Genomic DNA, 20,819 nt, shown 5'->3' with positions numbered 1-20,819 from the left:
TAGCGTGTCCAATTAGAAGAGGCGGCGAGGCAGACTGGCCTGCTTCTGACAGCCAATAGAAACGTGTGTTGGTGTGACGCATCGACCCATCAGCTGTTTTTGTTTTGCTGTAGGGCTACTGAAGTTAATAACATAATAATAACACTGTCGTCACTCAGACGTGAAACAATGCATCAGGGAAGCCTGTGTTTCCTTTTGATTCTCTTTTGAGTTTTGAAATCGAGTGGTTGCATATTTATGTATAATGTATAATATGTCCGCTCAGACCTCAGACAGCCCGTGCTAAAACAATCTGTTCCCTGGATTGTGTGCGCGTGGCGCTTGCTGCTGACAGGGAGGAGAGGAGCGATCGATCTGATCCCGAGGCCTCCGACCGCCCGCCCGGGGAGGGTGATCAGTGGCGGGGATGGAATCACAGGAGACAGCCGAAGACTCCGCGGGACACCACGGTGTGATCTGTGCCTCATTCAACCAGGACACCACGTAAGCGACCTCGCGCCATGCAGTCCGAGCACGAGCAGCACCGCTTCTTCTCTCTCCATGTGGCACTTGACTGTTGCATAACATTCGCTGGTACTGCACTGTAGTCGTACTGAACAATGGTTGATGTTAGAAGCAGGGAGTATGTGTGCGTAATTAGTTCTATCTCGGCGTCAGAACTTCAAGGTTAGGCTTATATCATCTTAAAGGGAGGTAGACAAGTGTTTTGTTGAATAATTACAAATTGTCTTAAGACTCGTATTTTCACAATTATCGGTTATTACGCGTTAAAAGTAACCGAGCGAGTTCAGTCAGAAGTATTATAATATATAACGTTATATGATAACCATATTCTATTGTAACAACAACTAACAATGGTTGTATTGTTCTTTCGTGACTTTTGTATTCACTTTCCTTTTCCTTTGTTATGTGTTTCCGTGGCGCATGTGGCCAAGCATCACAAATAATAAGGGAGACAGCATAGGCATATCTGGTCCTATAGCCTACCTAAAGTTCAATTTAAAAAAAAAGTCTTATCCTTTATTTGTCGTTAATCCAACTACAATCAATAAATCATTGAGTTGAAAATAAATAATACCGTCCCACTCCCATTCAATAGCACGTATAATGTTTGTATAATAATACACTACTTCTAAGCAATGGAGCTGACACCCACTAAACTATAAAGGCAGACTAACTGATTTATGTCAGTTAGAGGTGTGTTCCCTTTACGTAAACACCTGTCCTGGCTGGGGGCCTGGGGCACAGCACCAGCTAGGTGTGTAACTGTAAACACCACCAGTCCACAGTTCCTATCACAATACCTTTTCCTTTCATCTTCAGACAATCATAAGATCAGAGAGAGAGAGAGAGAGAGAGACACCTTGGGAGCCCCTAACACGCATGGGGGTTTTTGTGTTATCATTTTAGAAAAACCTTTGACTGTACTACATATAGTACTGTTAATACGGTTGTTAATAAAGTATTAAAAAACCCTCATATGAACATTTGTGACCCTTAACCGTTGTAATTATCCTCACACATCCATTATAGGAAAAATCACTGGGATATTGTCTGTGCATTATGGCTCTGACAGTTTAGATGGCACCTGACCTGCATGCTGTTTGCCAACTCAGCCGACTCATGGCCTCCAGTACCTCTGTTGTATAGCCGTAGATAGGCGTAACACTGCTGCCCCTTATCACCAAAGATGGTACAGTTATCAGAGAAGTCATCTGACCTAATTCACCTCAGCTTGTATCATTCATACTGACCACCCAGTGCACAGCCACGCTGGATGATGGCTATTTATAGTGGCAGACCATGGTGAAGCTAGGCATCAATTCCTATTATTTCACATCCTGGTCAGCATAGCTGCGCACACGCACCCACGTGTGTGTGTGTGTGTGTGTGTATATGTATGTGCTCACGTGTGTGAGTGTGTGCACCTTCCCGAGTGAGTGAGTGAGAGGGCATATAATTGAGTGAATGTGTTGAACACAAAACACTTGTAAACATCAGTTTCGAGTTACAGTATCAAGCTGCCCTTACAACCTTTGACTTTTTGGGTTCAGTCTGTTTCACAGATGAAAACAGTGATTTATCCTTTGTCTATGTTTATCGTGCATGCCTTAAGTTGATAAGATGGTAAAGATTCATTATGCGTGACGGTGAACATATTACCATTTACCAATATTAGGCAAAGGCATGGTAGCACAATGTGCAGTATAGATTCATGTAACACTGCCTTGTGCAGGGCACTGGACAATGTAACACTGCCTTGTGCAGGGCACTGGACAATGTAACACTGCATTCCATTTCATCACATCTGCCATACAGTTTTGGGGATTACATTGTGAACTGTCTGACTGTAATGTTATCATGGGATTATTATCCATTTTACAAACTTTACAAACAACAAAAACGTTGATGCTTTGTTATCTATAAGTGTCTCTCTTTGTGTCTCAGATCACTGTCGATAGGAACGAAGACTGGTTATAGGCTCTTCTCTGTCACCTCGGTAGACAAACTGGACTGCATCCATGAGGGAGGTAAGAGTTCTAGGAAACAGCATTTCGCATTCTATACATCTTAAAATAGTTTATTCGTATGGATTACACTACTGTAACTATAGTTACCAATGCAACGCAGAATCTGCACACTGGTAGTATGCACGGTTGTGTATAGAATATCGGTCAAAACGTGAGATCGCAACAACGACGCAACATACATGTAGGAACACATGATGGGATCAAATCAGACCCCAAAAATCTGGCATCGGTCGGCCTCTAGTTGTACACAGTACAGTACAGTGTTCTGCCTGTGATGACAGATTGAAGTCAAGGAGCTCAGTCTTGTTTACTTTGCCAACTCCCATGTAGTAAAAGAAAACATCTAAGCTACAGTACATTTTCTAGTCCTTGTTGTTGTAACAAAGATAGACTGGAGTCTGTTTGAGGAAGCTGGAACTTAAATGTGTTCTTTATCCAAGAGCTGGGATTTTAATCTCACATGCAAACAAACCTCAGATATCTAATGACCTACAATAATGACCATAATGCTGTTGTCACAAATTGAAGCAACAGCCAAATGTGAGAAAGCTCACTTCCTTATCTACAGTTTACAATTTGTAATGTTGCTTTCAGGTTAAGGATAAACAATAAAAGAAAATGCTGTATAGGCAACGGTATAATAATTAGATTGTCTAAAGGACCAGAATCTAAATAAGCTCTCAGGCTTTTTAGTGTTTTTATTTATCCTATTGACAGATGTGTATAAATATATATATTATGCATTTTCAATCAATCAATCAATCAACAACTGGTATACAATTACTGTTTAGCTATATGCACATATAACACCAATTTCACCAATTATCAGGATATTATTCAAATTGAAAGTGTATGTTGCTGCATTATCACCAGTAATCAGTCTCAGTCTCATTTAAAAATGTTTGCACTTTGCAGCCTTTAATCTGGACATCATGGTTCACAACAGCACAACTGCACTGTGTATTTATTGTGATCCAATTGTGTCTTTTTAGAAGACTCGTACACTAAACCGGGACCCTTAATCCCTTAAATCGGATTTAAAAAATGAGCTTGTAGATTTGCACCTTTCAACAGTGCAGAACATGATAAACATTTATGTAAGCACTCCAAACAAATGTTTCTTTTTAACTGTGAAGGTTGGAAACCGTGACATTTTAGTGTTTTAGAGATATTTGTACTTTATATTTATAACTTGAGTCACTCAGCCTGAAACCGGCACAAACCAGGATCTCTGGTCAACTCAGTAGTCACTGTATCGAACACGCACCCTAATCTCCTTCCTCCCCCTTACCTTCTCATTTCCCCTTCCAGCTGAGTGTCCAGATGTGTACATCGTGGAGCGCTTGTTCTCCAGCAGTCTGGTGGTGGTGGTCAGCCTGTCTCTACCACGCAGGATGAACGTCTATCACTTCAAGAAGGGCACAGAGATCTGCAACTACAGCTACTCGAGCAACATCTTGGCTGTCAGGCTCAACAGACAGGTAATGGAGAGGTCATATGGGGGGGGGGGGGGGGGGGGGGGGTTACCTAGTGCAGTGGTTCTCAAAGTGGGGTCCTTGAGGGGGTTTCAAGCGGTCACCCAGCAAAATGGCTATGCGCATGACATCATCGTACCCGGAAGTTATACAGGAACACCTACAGTACTGAGTGGCAAAAAACAAGTTCTGGCCTTGACAGCCCATACATCCAAACAGAAAAGTCCTATCCGATTCCTCCGAGCTTGATACCAAACTACTTCCTGTTTAGTCATTATTATTGACTCCTTCAAAAGAACTCTCAAAGAGCACCTACGGACGGCTGCAATTCGAAACTGGCCCCCGTAATAAAAATCTGAGTAATTTTAATAGGTCCGACGCTGCACAGTAAAATCTTCAGCGTTAATTTAACTCTGAGAGTATGATAATAGACCAAAACGGACCCATATTAATACGGAGCATTTTGCAGTGTAATTAAGTCATATTAATGAATCTGTCACACATTAAACTCTTGACACTTATATGCTGACTACACAGTTGAAACTTCCAGTTCTGACCCCTCTCATCATTAATGTCCCTGTCATTGTCATTAATCTTCCTCTGTCTGTCTCTCGCTGACAGAGGCTGGTGGTGTGTCTGGAGGAGTCTATCTACATCCATAACATCAAAGACATGAAACTGCTCAAAACACTACTCAACACACCCACCAACCCTTCAGGTGCAATACACTCGTACACAAATACACTACAAAGAACCAAGCATACTGTAAATACTGCATACAGTACATGCACACCCATATGAAATACGAGTCATACAACTTGATCCTGTCAACTTCCCCTAGGTCTGTGTGCCCTGTCTGTGAACCATGGAAACTCATACCTGGCCTATCCTGGCAGTGCCACCATTGGAGAGATCATTGTCTATGACGCCAACAACCTGGTGAGGCCACCATTAGTGGGATTATTTTAGTTTTGTAATGCAGTTCCACACAAAATGCTGCAGTGTCTCCTGAGGGAGATCGGGTGCACGAAGTAGAGTGGCCATCCTGGAATTGGAACTAGGTTCTCAGTTCCATCCGCAGTTCCTCCTGGATGTGTGTAGAAATGTCATTGAGCAAGATCCATAAGACCTCGAACTGCTCCAGATGAGCAGGTTGGTGCCTTCATGGTTTCCTCCACCATCGGTGTGTCAATGAATGTGAAATACACTCACTGGAAATCAATTTGAAGGTCAGACAGACAGGAAAGGTGCTATGTATACAAATGCAGTCCTTTTACCATTTTAATTAGACTGAGTATATGATTTATGAATGGATTGTGTTGCAGACCGCCAAGAGCAGAGGATGGAAATTTATATTGGGAGGAAATAACAAATACAATGAATACGGGTGTACACATTTTACATATTTGTGCCAATGGTTTGTTTGCAGTTTAGGTGTGTGGGTGTGTGTGTGTGTGTGTGTGTGTGTGTGTGTGTGTGTGTGTGTGTGTGTGTGGGGGTTTTTTTTTTGACCTATAACAAAAAACCTTTCAGTCGTGGGATTTTATTTTGACTTTAATCCAAGTACCTGTGAGTGTGACCTGTCCAGTGTGACCTGAAATGTTGTTTATAAAATGGGGTTAGTGTGCCTCCAGTACAGACTATGAAAGGCAAAAGTCCACGGACAATCAGTTGGACTCTCCATCCATCCAATCCAAAACACCAACCACCAAAATACCAACCAAGCGCAGGCGGGGAAAAATATGCCACTTCACCCCTAGAAATAGTCATTTCACCCATCTGCTACATGCCTCACACAATCAGCTTCAGCTGTGTTTACCCAGTAAAACATCAAGATAGCCCTTAATATATATAAATATTCAATCATATATATAAATATTCAATAATATATATATATATATATATATATATATGTATGTATAGATATATATATATATATATATAAAAATATAACATTTTAAATGAAATGATTAGAAAACACTGCTTTTGTCTCTCAGAATACAGTGACCATGATCCCAGCCCATGACAGCCCTCTGGCTGCTCTCACCTTCAACGCCTCAGGAAACAAAGTGGCCAGCGCCTCAAAGAAGGTCAGAGCTTCTCCATCCATATCTCTCCTTTGTTTTTCTCTACCGTGACTTTCTCCCTCGTCCCTATTGTCAGTCCAGTCATTCTCACTGTCTGTTTTCCTCTATCCAGGGCACTGTAATCAGAGTCTTCACCGTCCCTGAGGGCCAGAAGCTGTTTGAGTTCCGACGGGGGATGAAAAGGTAAGTACCACGCATACACTTTCATCTCCAAAGTGAAATCCTTTAATGCTTTGACGCAGAGTGAATAAAAGCACCCCGGCGGGCCTGTACCATTTGGGTACATTTTTACATTCAGTAGGTAATTCTAGTCCTGTGTGAATAGACAGGACTAGAATTACCTGGTGACCTCATGTAATTAAGACATTAAAAGAATAAAAAAGGAGTGGAGATTACAAAAAACCTTTCTAAAAAAATACGACCCCAAATTACTGATTCACATGGGATCATTATTATCAGATGACCTCTGTTTGCTGAAATGTGTATTATAAATATGTAATTTGGCCTGGAATTCTTACTGGGGTCGCGCCTGTAAAATGATAATGCGTAGTAAATTATCTTACTTGTCTGATACCTTACGTGTGTGTGTGTGTGTGTGTGTGTGTGTGTGTGTGTGTGTGTGTGTGTGTGTGTGTGTGTGTGTGTGTGCGCTCGTCAGATATGTTAGCATCAGCTCATTGTCCTTCAGTGCAGATGCCCAGTTCCTGTGTGCCTCTAGCAACACTGAGACAGTCCACATTTTCAAACTGGAGCAGCACAGCCCCAGGTAAACACACTCATACTGTACAAACTAGAGTGGAGGGACACACACACACACACACACACACACAATACTATTGATCCAAAGCTATGATTAATTAGGGCAAATTTGACACAAAGAACCGTCAACAGTTCAGTCGATGAGTAAGAGGATAATAAGGCTGCAGGCTGGTTAAAGGGTGTGTAAGTATGCCATATTAACCCCATTATACCACAGCAAACTGTTACCTTAAAGAAAAAATCATTAATTCATTCGATGTAGCTACAGTAATGTATTTCTGTCACCAGGTGTCAGTTATGAACTGGACCACTTCTATGAAGTACTATATTGTTGTATGTTGTGCACATTGACATCAACGCCTCATATTTGCCCTAGGTGGTCTGTTACTTTTCAGTGCTGTGGTATATCTAGTGTATATATTTTTTTCTTCATTTTCTTTTACAAACTCACATTTAACTATGACTCGTGGTTTGTGTCCAACCCCTCCACCATCAACTCCTCCCCAAGTCGAGAGGTAGAGTCCCCTACGTGGTCGGCCTACATGGGGAAGATGTTCACGGCAGCCAGCACCTACTTGCCGGCCCAGGTGTCTGACATGATGAACCAGGACCGCGCCTTCGCCACCGTGCGACTCAACATGTGTGGCCTGAAGAATGTCACTGCCCTGGCCACGTAAGACACAACGAGGAGACACATACAAGACAGATAGTTCCACGTTTGTGGGAATTTACCTCCACTTCAAGACGCGTCTGAAAGCCTTGCGATGAATTATCAATGAACGTGCATAGTTAATACTCCCCCATAGCTCTCTTTAGTTAAGAAACTTCAGCAGTATACAGTTAGTTTCATTGGTCAGCACATTAGTGAGTTAGGTGTGGTGCATTTGTACATAGGTACCTGTAGGCCCCTGGGTTTCAACTACAAACCTTGCTTTTTTGGAAAATAGTTATCATCATCGACATTTATTTGTAGAATACGTTCCAGTTCCACATATGGTCCACATAGAAAAGTGAAGCGTGTGTCTGAAGTCACATGTAATGCCCACTGCTTGTTGTCAAGCATTCCCACGTGTCTTCCTCTCCCATTGACAGTCAGCTAATCAACCTTAGCAGCTGTTTCCGAGCTCCTTCAATTAGGTACCTCACTGACGTCAGTCAGGTACAATCACCTAGGAACCTACGGCATACGCACCTTGCTAATGCACCGACTGGTGCCATGCCAAAAGTTGAATTCTACTAATTAAACTGTGATACAACTACGATAAAAGCATCATCTTGCGTCATTCATTGTGTACCTCAACTCATACTAAGGACAATAGAAAAGGTGCATAATGTGTGTGTCTGTTTGATAACATGATAGTTGTGTGTGTTATTTGTCACAAATTGTCAGGATTCAGAAGTTGCCTCGGTTGCTTGTAGCTTCCTCAGATGGCCATCTCTACATCTACAATGTGGATCCTCAGGACGGGGGAGAGTGTGTCCTTGTCCAAAACCACAGGTGTGTGTGTGTGTCTGTCTGTGTGTGTGTGTCTGTGTGTGTGTGTGTGTGTGTGTGTGTGTGTGTATTTGTGTATTTGTGATAGCATGGCCCATATAGTGTGACTATATGGGCCATGCTATCACGAAAAGGTCACAATTCTTGTAATAAGCTTTGTGTCCTTTGTGTCCACTGAATCCTAACACACTGAAGCCTGATTTATACTACGTAGTACAATGTTGTCGCTTGGAGACAAGAATCTGATCAGTACAGAATATAAATTAATCACATTGTCACACATTTCCACCCAATATACCTTCATTACCTTGTTCCCCATGGATCAACTCTTAGATGCCAGAAACCTCAGCAGCTCACTAGAGTGGAAACACGGACATGGCCACAAAGGTCTATACTACTCTAGGTCCCCTCCTTTTCTCCTACCTATATCATCAAATCTCTTTACTGAAAATAGCCGATCTACAACACAAATCACACGATACATTATAGTTATGTATTGTATCGTCAAAACGTGCATATACTGTACATGACCAGGTCCATTTTGACATATCTGCCAAAAAAAGCTTGAGAGCATATTTCTGTTGTGGTCCTTTGCGTGTAAATGTGTGTAAATTGAGTACCATGTGTTTTTAATACATTCAGAAAATGCAGTCCGGGCACCTAGGCTGCCTGACAGCATGTTGCGGGTTTGAATCCCAATCCCGACAATCTTTGCCACTCCCCTTCTCTCTCTCTCCCCATTTCCTGTCAATCTACTATATTAAGGCAGAAAAAGCCAAAATATCTTTAAAATAAATAAATAAAATAACACATACAGGCCAATACTATACTATACTATACTATACTATACTATACTATACTATACTATACCAGTAAAACAACATGCGTACTGTAAAAGGAATCTCCCATTGCCAATAATATACTGTAGTGAAAACACGCCTTAGATTCAGCTGTTACTAGTTCAGAACAGTGGGTTGCGCACATCCAGTTTGGTGCTGGACACAGATTGACAGTTCAGAAGAATAAAAGTCTGCACAACAGCATTAGTGTTTAGTTGACCTTAAAACACGTTTCGGCCACAGTTGGCCTTCATCCTGATGTGGCCATTTTAGTGAATGCCTAAATGTTTCCCTCTTCTTCAAGGCTGTTTGAGACGGATGAGGACCCAGGGGAACAAGAGGAAGACGCAGAGTCCCAGGATGTCCCGCCCCAGCCAGCCAACCCGTCTTACGCTGCCACCGTGGCACTCCCTTCCACCCCGCCCTCGTCAACCACCCTTATGGGTAAACCTGTGCCGTGGGCATACACTTCCACTGTCACAATGTATACTTCAATAGGCCGAACCTTAGATATAAGATTACTGTAGCTTCTGACAGTTCACTTCAGTGAAAACGTCCACCTGAATCATGGTTTGTAACATTTCACTGTTTGTACAGTACCTGTCCTGTATGAGTGGGTGATACATACAGTAGTACACCACTACATACAGTACACACTTGATTCTGTGATAGTTACTTAGCCTTTGTAGCTGTATTTGGTTGAATAAATATATTCATTTAAAACTATTGCATGTTTTTGGTCGCAGATATATTGTCTTCAACTTCATCCTCTACATTAAATCTCTGCTGAAAATAGCCGATCTACAAGATCGGCTATTTTTGGTGAATGTTCGGCCCCAGAATAGGGACGCTAGGGTTCTATAATTGCTGTTCCTAACCCCTTGTCTCTACCCAGGCTACTCTGAAGATGTTGGAGCTCAGAAGGGAGAGGTCATTCCAGAGCACGAATTCGCAGAGGGACCTGTGTGTCTCGATGACGAGAACGAGTTCCCTCCAGTCAGCAACCAGAGTAACTGACCCCACCACCTCCTCCTCACACCCGCCCTCCTTCCAGCAAACCAATCAGATCAGCCGAGACGAGGGACGAGAATATTCAAAATGAGCCCGGAGGCGGTGTGCGCTGGATGAAAAACATTAACCTCCCTCTTGAACCACACGTACCCCTGCTGGCCAAGGGTGAAGTTCTGCCAGAACCTGCTCTCTGGTGTTTCCCACTGTTTCCACGTCCCTCTCAGGTCTGGATTCTAAGAAAATTAAAACACTGAGAAGGGGAGTGAAAAGTCCACTGTCCCCAGACCCCAACTCTTACAGTCATGCCTCAGATGTGAGCAGAAAGTGAGAGTAAATAAACACACACTCAATGGGGGGACGGAAGATATTCCTACATTCTGTGCATCTGCCATTGGAGAACCATCATCTTGATGGTAACACCTGTTGTCCAATAGAACTGTCAGGTAGGATAACAAACACTAGACATGCCATAGATCGCTGGTTCACTGGATCACTGGTTCTCAACGTGCGGTCCGGTGTAAGTGTAACTCAAGAGTACAAATGGGTCTGTTTAAATGAACACTGTGTGATTTTTACAGTGTCGGTAGGGGTTCCAGAGCTAGCAAATTGTATCAAAAGCGAGTCTGGCCTGATGCCTATCAAACTGGGGGACCTTGCAATAAAAGCCTCTGAGAATCACATTCACTGCATTAGGCAGTTGTTAATGTAACCCTCAGACCCGTAATTGTCCATTTGATCCCCCGTGGTTGAGAACCAGTGCCCGATGACAGTATTAAGAAGTTTTGTAGAAAACTGTCTGTCTTGAGTAGAAGTCAGATATGTCTTTAGTAAATGCATATTCCTCAACTTACAACTTACAACAACACTTAAAAACAAGCATATCACAAGAGCTTCAGTACAGAATGCTTAGTGACTGATTATGCAATACGAGTTGCGCTTTAACCACTTAAACCCCATACGTTGTTGAGCGGACTCAGCGGAGCCCCTCAGAGCTCTATACTAGTGTTTTTTCTGTTTCCCTCTACATTAAATATCATCGCTGAAATGACAGAGTGACGCTGTAATCTCAACGTCTGGCCGGCTTCCCTTTGTCTCCTGACGGGTCATTGTGACACAACAGCTATTATAGTTCTACTGGTAGCAGTTCAGGGACATTTCTACTTTTATATGTAAAGTCATTTGTGAAGGTACTTAACAAAACGGAAATGAAACACAGCTAGTTGTTTGGATAACCACAATATACAGTACAGTGCTGTTTTGTACTGTATATGGGCATGCAAACGGAATTACGGTAGTTCATGATGTAGCTTATGAATGGGCATTAACTGAGAGGGACAAACGGCAGATGGAGTGCAGAGGGAGAGAAAGATGACCATGTAGGACAAACAACACATCTTGGGTGAGACCCTAAGAACTGTATATCGTCACTGCAGGGCAGAAAGAAACATGGTATCTCTATATTTCATATTTTTCATAATGCCCTATTTTATACTTTGATGCATGACAGTGTCTTGCAAAAGTGAAAATAGCCTATCTACAAGCTCACAACGCATCTGAGTTTGTAGGTAATTTTGAAAAGGTTACGAGATTTTCACCTATAATAATGACATGCTCGACATAAGGATACCAGGTTGAAAGTGGTTAAGTGAAGTCTGAATGTGGGTAAATATTTTACATCAAAAGAACTAAAAAGATGTTTAGTATTGCTTGGAATCTGCACCCAGCAGACGGTTCATTGTTGAGCATGCTGAGCCTTCGAAGTGAATATTTTATAAATATTATACTAGTGAAAAGAATTGGAATTGGGACTAAATAACTACATTGGATCCATTTCCTGAAAAGTTACGGTTTTGGACATACGCGGTTTCCCGCCCGACAGTGACAATATGCAAATTGCTTTGATCTTGATTGTTTCAGTGTAAATCGTTGTCATGACTTGCAGAAGCCGCTGTGATACTGACTGCAGTGACCGCATCATGTGACCCTCTTTGAGTGTCACCCAGACCCAGTGAATCCTCCAGTTAGGTTTTATGAGCAGACATCCGTAGAGAGTTCACTCTAAATGTTTTCTCGGAAGCCGCAATCAATGGCCGACGTGACGTGAATTACTTGATGCAGAGCTGCGTACCAGAAAGTTACAGGTCCTTAAAACGACCACTTCACCCATTTTCTCACTAATTCTCATTATAATATGATCCTGGAAAGTTAGCATTCTATAATCGAAGCCATTGTTCTTGTGTTAATAAAAAATAAAATACAAATTTTGAAATGGCCAAATCTCCCTACCGATGATGTCACTGGTAGCCGGGTTTCTGAACAGTCCACAGCCGTCCTCTGAGACACAGAGTAGAAAAACAGTTACCATATTATTATGAGCATTAGTGAGGACCAATTATATGAAGATAGGTTGAAAATGGGTGAAGTAGTCATTTAAATGTCAGTGATATCATTACGATATTTTTTTATTTACTATACAATGTTGAATATGTTAACATTTAAAACATAGATGTTTTTACTTAAAAACTTGACATAATTCATATTCTTTTGGAATATGATGAAGTATTACACATCAGTGCATAGACCAACAGTACGCTCAGAATTATCTTTGTGTGTATAATGTGAATATAATACATTTATATATAGTATTATTGTAAACAGTAACATATTAATACCATTGTGACTGATCTTGCCAAAAGTCGGTGCTGTGAGGATGTACCGTGTTCTGCTACTTTAATATCTGATGGTTTTCAGATGCTTTTGAGAAAGACATTAAAGATGACTTGCCAGTAAACCTGCCACTCATTGTGTTGTGTACTGTAGTTGTCCCGAGATTTACCAACGATAAAGAACAGATTTCAAGTTTATTTAAAAAAAGGCTGGATGTGATTCCGCACCGTCTTATTAAAAACTGAAATAGAACAGTGTAGAGAGACAGGAAAGCCGGGGGAGTCAAATCATGCAGCAAATGTCCGGCCGGCCCGGGAATCGAACCAGGGATTTTCTGTCTGGCATGCACCCTGTCCCTACCCCAATAGTACCCCATGCACACTACTCATTCTGTCTGGCATGCACCCTGGTATGCACCCTGTCCCTACCCCAATAGTACCCCATGCACACTACTATGCACCCTGTCCCTACCCCAATAGTACCCCATGCACACTACTCATTCGGCCATCAGCTTGCCTCAAGAAATTGTCATGAAGCAACACATCTGAATGATTAGTCTATGTATTATGTTATGTGAGCAGTAAAAAGGGCAACACTGTGACAACTGGAGGTGGCAGTGACTGAGTGAGGTGGTACAGGCACCTCTTGGGTACCGGAAGGTTCCCGGTTAGATCCACAGGATAGTGTCGAAGTGTCCTTGAGCAAGACACTGAACCTCTAATTGCTCCTGATGGCCTTACAAGCCAAGGTTGCCGCTGCCATTGGTTTGTGAATGGGTGAATGGGTGGGTAATGCACATTATAAAGCACTTTGGATGAAGGTGCTATATACTGTGTTCTACAACTGCAGCATATTAGTTAGGAATGGGAAGCTCTCGTATTGGCATCATATCACCACTAGGGGGAAACATAACATTTTAGACAATAAAAGGCCACTGATAAAACGTCATACTTCTAGATATCATGCAGTATCACATGGATTGGATACTGTATGTTGTTACTTCTACTGGCAGTATATGGTGTAATATCTGTGTTTAGAAATTAAGCTTATTCTACTGTTGCACTTACTGAAATTCCAGCCAGTTAAAACATGTACATATTCATTATAACTCATTACTATTTCTGTCCCCCAACACTGTTCACGAATATGACAACATCTGTTATTGTCTTATTGTCGTATTGGCTTATATTGTGACAAATGAATGCACAATATTTCAGAACAAACAAGGGGATATTTCTATTTCACTGGACAGAATATGACAATTTTTGTGTTCCGATTTTCCCACAGCCTAGCTGAACCTCGGTGAGAACTTGTTTGCTTTTATTCTCTCTCGGAGTGTCTGTTTACATGCACCCTGCTGTATCCAAGATCCAAAACCTTCATCTTCCCCAGAAACACTCACCACAAACAAATAACTGATGCAACTCGAACTCAACAGGATGTGATCTCGTTCAGTTTTGTTTGGCTATGCTTCAAGCCCATCTCCTATTAGTATGTGTGTGAGTTCATGTATCTTCCCACCCTCACCCTGGCATGTGGCACCTGCAGGCGGTATGTCGGGCGTCACAGCAGGGTGCAGCCGACTGGTCCGTGGTGTAGTCGGCTGAGGAAACCGAAGGATCAGTGGCGATGTCCCACAGGAGCTCCTCCCTGTCCCTGGTGACGCTCCGCAGGGCCTCCTGGTACTCTGCAGTCCCACGCTCTACGGGCGTCTCCTCTGCCTCGTCGTGCTGGAGGTTGAATATCAACGGTGGGTCGTGGAGCTGCGCCTTCCCCATACCTCCGCCGCATGCCTCTGCTGCACCTAGGTGGGAGCGAGACAGAAAAGAGGAAGGGGGTCGCTCAATAAAAGGACTACGTTTTTGCTGATTATATTTTATGTTACATATTTTTGTTTCTGTATGATTGGTTTGGTTGCGGTTGTAAGATGCAAGTCAAATAACACACATGTGACAGGTCTATAAGAAATAATTAATCTGATAATTCATGTCAATTCACTATTTCCGTTTGCATATAGGGTCAGGGGTGGTGTACAGGAGGATGCTACAGTTACCTTGATCAAACATCTATATAGGACAGTTAAACCCATGCCAAGCTTTGGTGATTTCTCTAGCTTGGCTCGTTGGATGCTCAACTTCCTCTCTAAAAGAAGAACCCAGAGGCTGAGGGTGAACGATTGCAGTGAGTTCTCTTCCTCTACAGACCAGGGGTGTTCTCTCTCACCACTCCTTAATATTCTGTATAATGTACTAATGACTGGCAGACCTAGTTTGTGGATGACTCAGTTACAGTCAGTTTCTTCCATGATGATGAATCAAGTATCTAAATTTGTTTCCATAATCAAGTCATGGCCATGTCGTTCAATGTATCAAAGACAATGTGTTAAAATACCTTGGTCATTGATAATAATCTTACTTTTGAATGTAATTGTGAAATGGTGTGTAGGAGAAGTCAACAGAAACTGCGTAAGTAAACATTCAAATTTTCATGTTGCCAGGTCCGAGATTATTCTCTTTTACAAATCCTTCATAGAATCAATTTTAGAATGTATCTAAATGTATCTATATTTGTTGATATAGATCTAATCATCGATTCCAAGAATGCACTGGCTAAAATAGTGAACACAAGCAGTAAAATCATAGGTGTCCACCAGAGTACTTCTACATTACAGTCAGTGGCGAAGAGGGCAAATTCCATTCTCTCAGAACTGCACCCACACCCTTGATCAGGAGTTTATGCCTATAAACTCTGGAATCCACTTTAGATTCCTCCAGACCCACCTTAAGAATGTGTCTGTGCTACAATTAACAATGTTTGTTTGTTTTCTATTTGCACTGTATGCTGCAAAACCACTTCCCCATCTGGCACCATTGTGAGAATGTTGAGTTAGGGTTTTTTAATGGAAAATGCATGGCTGCAGGCCTTTGACTTTCCTGGAATGAACTAATTTGAATAACACACCAATAACTGTCACTCTCAGTACACAGATGTGCAGCCCTACCTGTCATGTAGAAGGCTTTATATTTCCCACTTCTGGCCGCTTGTAGGTCCCCAAACGTCCCTGCAGCGCCACTGTTTGGGTGGAAGAGGAACTACAAGTGGGGACACAAGATACTTAACATTGTACATACTGTACAATTGGACATAATTTCTACAAAGCCTCAATTCAACATGACATTCCCTACCATAATTTACTGGCATAGTTTCAGGGATCCAGAGCATAACCCTAACCCAAATCCAGTGTATCTAAAAACGTTCATTGGTGCGACCTTAGCAGGTCTGTCTATGTATGTGTACAGTATGTATGAGTGCACCTAAATAAATGCTGGTGTACTTTTATGAAAAAAGTTAGGCGCACCAGTGCAACTACTGAAACGTTAGTCTGGAGCGTGTATACGTAGAGTTATGTACTATCATGTGCACGATGAAGACAGCGTGTTGTGTAATGTGTACCTGGTGTCCAGTCTGTGAGTCATGCAGGAGGACATCTGTGGCATCTATGCCATCGTAACGTCTATCTGAGGGAGGCTCCACCCCTGCCAGCGACAACAAGGTGGGGAAGATGTCCATACCACTGAGACAGGATAAGATGACATGATATTAGAGAGAGAAAGATAGAGTGAGAGTTTGTGTGTGTGTGTGTGTGTGTGTGTGTGTGTGTGTGTGTGTGTGTGTGTGTGTGTGTGTGCACGCGTGCGTGACGCTGCATAACATAATTTGCAATGGATCTGCAGATTCCCATGAAACTTGGGAGGGAATGATCAGTGGGCCATCCCAAAGAGGTGATGCGCTATTTGGGTCATCATCATCGTCATAGTCTGACTTGTTATCAAAACAATTTGAGAACAGATGGACATATTTTCATGACACTTGGTGGGAATGAACAGTAGGCTGTCCTGAAGACATAATACATGTGTGGGTAAAATATGTCACGGTCACAATCACGGTGAAAAAGGGCTGATAATGGAAGGGCCAATTTTCAAGTGTGCGTGTGTGTGTATCAAATCAGCTTCATGAATAAAACTGCTTTGAATTTTGACTGAAGGAAAGCACAGGAAAACAGACAAGTTAAAAGACAGGAGTCACATCCATTAAGTGCTTTTAACAACACTGATCTCTAACATCATCTACTATAGCTATAACGTTACCTAGAGAGCCAGGAATGAGCCTCAGTAAACAGCTCACTGAGGCACTCAATACAAGGTCAACTTAAAGCACACAGTGTTAATAATCTCTCATGATGACTTTCAATCACGCAGTTGGTTTGCTGTGAAAACATTTTTTAAATGGCCATGTAATTTTAAGTTAAGGACAACACACATTTCTTTGCTTTTTACCACATCATCTGTCAGTAACTAACTATTGCTATTATTATACAGTATTTTATGTTGTGCAGGAAAGTAAGAAACTACACAAGTTTAATGTGTATAATAAGCTACAACCTTTTCCACAATACAAGGCTCCTTAAATTTCTTTCACGTAATGTATTTGTTGATGATTTAAAGTAAATACAGTATAGGGAGGGATTGTGAAATCCTATTTTCAGTGACTTAACTTTTGCAAGTGCAAGTGAACTACCCTATCCTCCAAATGCGTGCCATCAGTGATGATTCAATGTAAAGTTCAATATGAAGTCTTATGAAACCTTATGCCACGGTGAGATACCTGAGTAGGGCAGAGCTGGTGGCATTAGCAGGGATCCTTCCAGGCCAGTAGGCCACCGTGGGTACTCTGTGCCCCCCCTCCCAGGTGGTCCGCTTGGCTGAACCCCCGCCTGACACACAGGGGGATAAACACAACCACTTATAGCAGCAGGACAGTCAAGACTCATTAAATACATGTTAATGTTTTAATGCTTTAGTGGTCTGTGAGACAAATGTGTATCTCAACATGTGTGGCCATTCAGACAGTGGCAGCTTAAAGGAGCATTCAGTGATTTGGGTGATTTGGAAAACCACCCAGTCCGCCCCGGTAACAAAATGTGCACATGCACGCTCTACAGTGGGGGGAAGTTTAACAGGCCAACAGCATGTGCACCAAGGCCCGCCCCCACTCGATCATGATTGGAGGAAGGCCCCTCTCATCCTGATTGGATGGCGGTTTTGCCACCCGCCACCAAAACTGAAACTAGGGTTTTTTGACCCCAGGGGCTCACTGGGGACAGGGAGGAACTCCTTATATGGTCAGCACACTCTATAGTAGGGAGGATTATCCAGAAAAAAAGAAAAAATAAGTGATATTTGAATTAAGTCAAATCACTGAATATACCTTTAACCACTTAAACCCCAGTGGCCCTATTCTGGGGTAACATTTGCCAAAATTGCCGTTCTACAAGCTCACAACACCCTGCAAAGCGGTGACCTTTAGAACAGCTATTTTTTGGCAAAGAGATTTGGCATAGCGGGGGACAACAGAGCAGAGCTAGTATAGAGCCCTGGGGACTCCAGTTAATGAATTGTAAAGGATTGAATTGGTTGAAGTAAATCAGGACTAAGCATGATTTCTTTTTATCATGTGGGCCCTGTGACCCAGAAAACACTAACCTTTGTTAGTCTGCCATTTGCCTTTATAGGGCCCTACACTGCCAGCATACTGGCACTTCTGCTCCCAGGGTCCATTGTCACCTAAAGACACAAACAGTCATGCATGCATATTAGGAGTGAGACTGCTTTATACAGTTGGGTGCCACCGATATTGTCCCTTATCAATTTTATCAATTTAAAAAAATCCTTCTAAATCCTCCAGTTTTCTGAAATAAATATTTTCACGATTTTTCAAAAATAGCAGACCTACAAGCTCGTAGCGCGCCACTCGGTGGCGCGCTATGAGCTTGTAGATCTGCTATTTTTCAATAGCTAAATTATAACAATGTTTAAAACACCAAAAGGGGTTCCCGCCCAAAATGGGTTAACTGTCCTTTTGCGCAGATCATGCAAACCTCAGCAAAAAGAAAAGGACAATATCGATGGCCTCCAACTGTATGTACTTTATAGGTATCACAAGCAATGCGCCACGACTTTCAGTTGAAAATCAGTTATGACGACGTATATATACGATATATATATAAAGTATATATCAGTCTTTAGAGCAAGGGTTCCCAACGTTTTCTAGAAGTTCACCGACCCATCTGACTACAGATCAGATGGGTGGGCCGCATGCATTTTCAGAGCATGTTTATTTTAATGATCAATCAATCGATTGTGTTCTGGCTTCGATCAATGGTACCAAAGTAGTATGCTAAAAATCGGCATTCATGGTTCAAGGTCTCTTAGAACGGAAAGAAACAATGTATCATTTAAGGCATGTGAAACAGCTTTGGTTTGTTGGGTTTGTTCGTGAGAGATGTTTTTCATTCAAAAGTCTCAAGAGGAAAGTTGACAGTGAAAATATAACAAAGATAACATAATTCAAAGAATAGAAATAGAACTATTTGTTCATCCTACCTGATTTCATAAATTCAAAGCTATTCCTATCCTCCTAGCTAAGTCCATATCCTACCAGGACAGCTATTGTAAATTATTTACAATATAATTTGTCGGGCCAGATATTACGGCTGGTGGGCCACTTCTGGCCCATAGGCTGCCTACCACTGCTTTAGGTAACCATGGCAATGTATCATCACTGCCAAAGGGCTGCTAGAGACCCACCTGTGAACCAGATGAGAGTGTTTTCTCTGTCCGTGTCATCTGCAGCGTTCTTGATCGCTCCCACCAGGCTGTCCATATCTCGCAGCCAAGCGGCATATGCCATATCCTCTCCTGGGTAACTGCCGGAGTGGAAGGAAGGGGCCAGGGGGACGTGCATGTGAGCCAAAGCTACATAGAGCAGGAAGGGCTGTCCTCGCTCCCTGGAAAAAAACATACATAACGTTCACACAAAGAAAGTTTAGAAACCATGTATCCTATCTTGCATTGGCATGTAACAAGAGATATTCCCACATTTGGGCCCTCATTTATCAACGCGGCGTACGCCAAAATATGGGTTCACGCCGGAATTACCGCAATTGTCGGCATTTATCATTTCCGCAAAACCTTGAACTTGAACGTGCGCCAGGACAAAAATCACGTCAGGTCGGGAGCTGTCGTAGGCTTTGTCCTCAGCTATTTTTCTGTCGTAGTAAAGTGGAGCAGCATTGACTGACCAGCTGACCAGCTCCTAAAATGTTAATATAAAACTGTATTATGTATATACATGTAAAAAAGAAAAAGAAAAAATCGCGCAATTAAAAACAATATAACATGTTTACAATGTTCAAGTTTATGCTTAATCAAACAGTGCTTTACTGGCCTTGTTAAACATATATATGCGAGCACACTTGTGAGATGATTCGGGAGCGCAGCGTGACATCAGATGCCATAATTCCTGTGATATTTAAAAAATCACACCCGTGTGAACTGAGTGGTGTAAGGTCTTATATAGCCTGATCAGCTGTGGTCTGACGTAATGTTTGACGTAATGAAATCACACCCGGGTGAACTGGGTGACCGTAGCAACCATGCTCATTTTGTCTGCACAGACAGACAGACAGACAGACAGACAGACAGACAGACAGACAGACAGACAGACAGACAGACAGACAGACTAACAAAGCCAGTTGTAGGAGTGGTTTACACCACTCAAAAATATATGTATGCATAAATGGACTGCACACCTTTATTTCCAAGTGACAATGACAAATTTGACAATATAGGCCTATAGCTTGCCTAGGCGGATTGAGGCGGGCAGCAAGGCAAGCGGGGGAAACGTTTTTATTGGCTTACAGGTGTAAAGAAGCAGGTGAAATTCGGTTTTGTGCAAACCCCATCGTTTTGTTGTATTCAGGAAATGAAAAAGAAAAGAAAGGGGGGCAAGGAAAACAAGAAATCAAACAATCAACAATCAACAATATATATACATAATATACTGCAGCATAATCCAGCTGGAACAGTATGTACATGAGGTTATAGGTGCATAAG

General features: G+C 42.2%; 2 protein-coding genes across 2 annotated transcripts in view; one reads left to right on the top strand and one right to left on the bottom strand.

The window, feature by feature from the left end:
* The first annotated feature begins 124 nt into the window (after positions 1–124).
* LOC306914736 (WD repeat domain phosphoinositide-interacting protein 1-like) lies at positions 125–12,988 on the top strand. The gene is made up of 12 exons (XM_079491915.1): positions 125–483; positions 2,449–2,531; positions 3,843–4,012; positions 4,628–4,724; positions 4,848–4,945; positions 6,004–6,096; positions 6,206–6,276; positions 6,752–6,859; positions 7,361–7,525; positions 8,243–8,350; positions 9,491–9,630; positions 10,082–12,988. Exons 1-12 carry the CDS (start codon positions 407–409, stop codon positions 10,201–10,203), a joined length of 1,332 nt encoding a protein of 443 aa, XP_079348041.1. The 5' UTR covers positions 125–406; the 3' UTR covers positions 10,204–12,988.
* A 126-nt stretch (positions 12,989–13,114) lies between these two features.
* arsg (arylsulfatase G) overlaps positions 13,115–20,819 on the bottom strand; it is a 17,187-nt gene continuing 9,482 nt past the window's right edge. The window contains exons 7-12 of the mRNA XM_079491914.1: positions 19,512–19,711; positions 18,408–18,488; positions 17,530–17,638; positions 16,318–16,438; positions 15,866–15,956; positions 13,115–14,668 (exon numbers count right to left, since the gene is read on the bottom strand). Coding sequence (XP_079348040.1) covers positions 14,388–14,668; positions 15,866–15,956; positions 16,318–16,438; positions 17,530–17,638; positions 18,408–18,488; positions 19,512–19,711 — 883 coding nt within the window. The 3' untranslated portion in view covers positions 13,115–14,387. The remainder of the gene's footprint in view (positions 14,669–15,865; positions 15,957–16,317; positions 16,439–17,529; positions 17,639–18,407; positions 18,489–19,511; positions 19,712–20,819) is intronic.

The sequence above is a fragment of the Electrona antarctica genome (assembly GCF_951216825.1).
Source record: "Electrona antarctica genome assembly, chromosome: 22".
In the NCBI taxonomy this organism is placed as follows: domain Eukaryota; kingdom Metazoa; phylum Chordata; class Actinopteri; order Myctophiformes; family Myctophidae; genus Electrona; species Electrona antarctica.
This window is presented reverse-complemented; position numbering and strand designations above follow the sequence as displayed.

Bases quoted from the DNA above. Each gene is read 5' to 3' on its own strand.
- LOC306914736 (XM_079491915.1), top strand. From the start codon at position 407: ATGGAATCACAGGAGACAGCCGAAGACTCCGCGGGACACCACGGTGTG. The intron at 6,277-6,751 runs GTAAGTACCACG...TGCGCTCGTCAG, and splicing joins TTCCGACGGGGGATGAAAAG to ATATGTTAGCATCAGCTCAT. The intron at 6,860-7,360 runs GTAAACACACTC...CTCCTCCCCAAG, and splicing joins CTGGAGCAGCACAGCCCCAG to TCGAGAGGTAGAGTCCCCTA.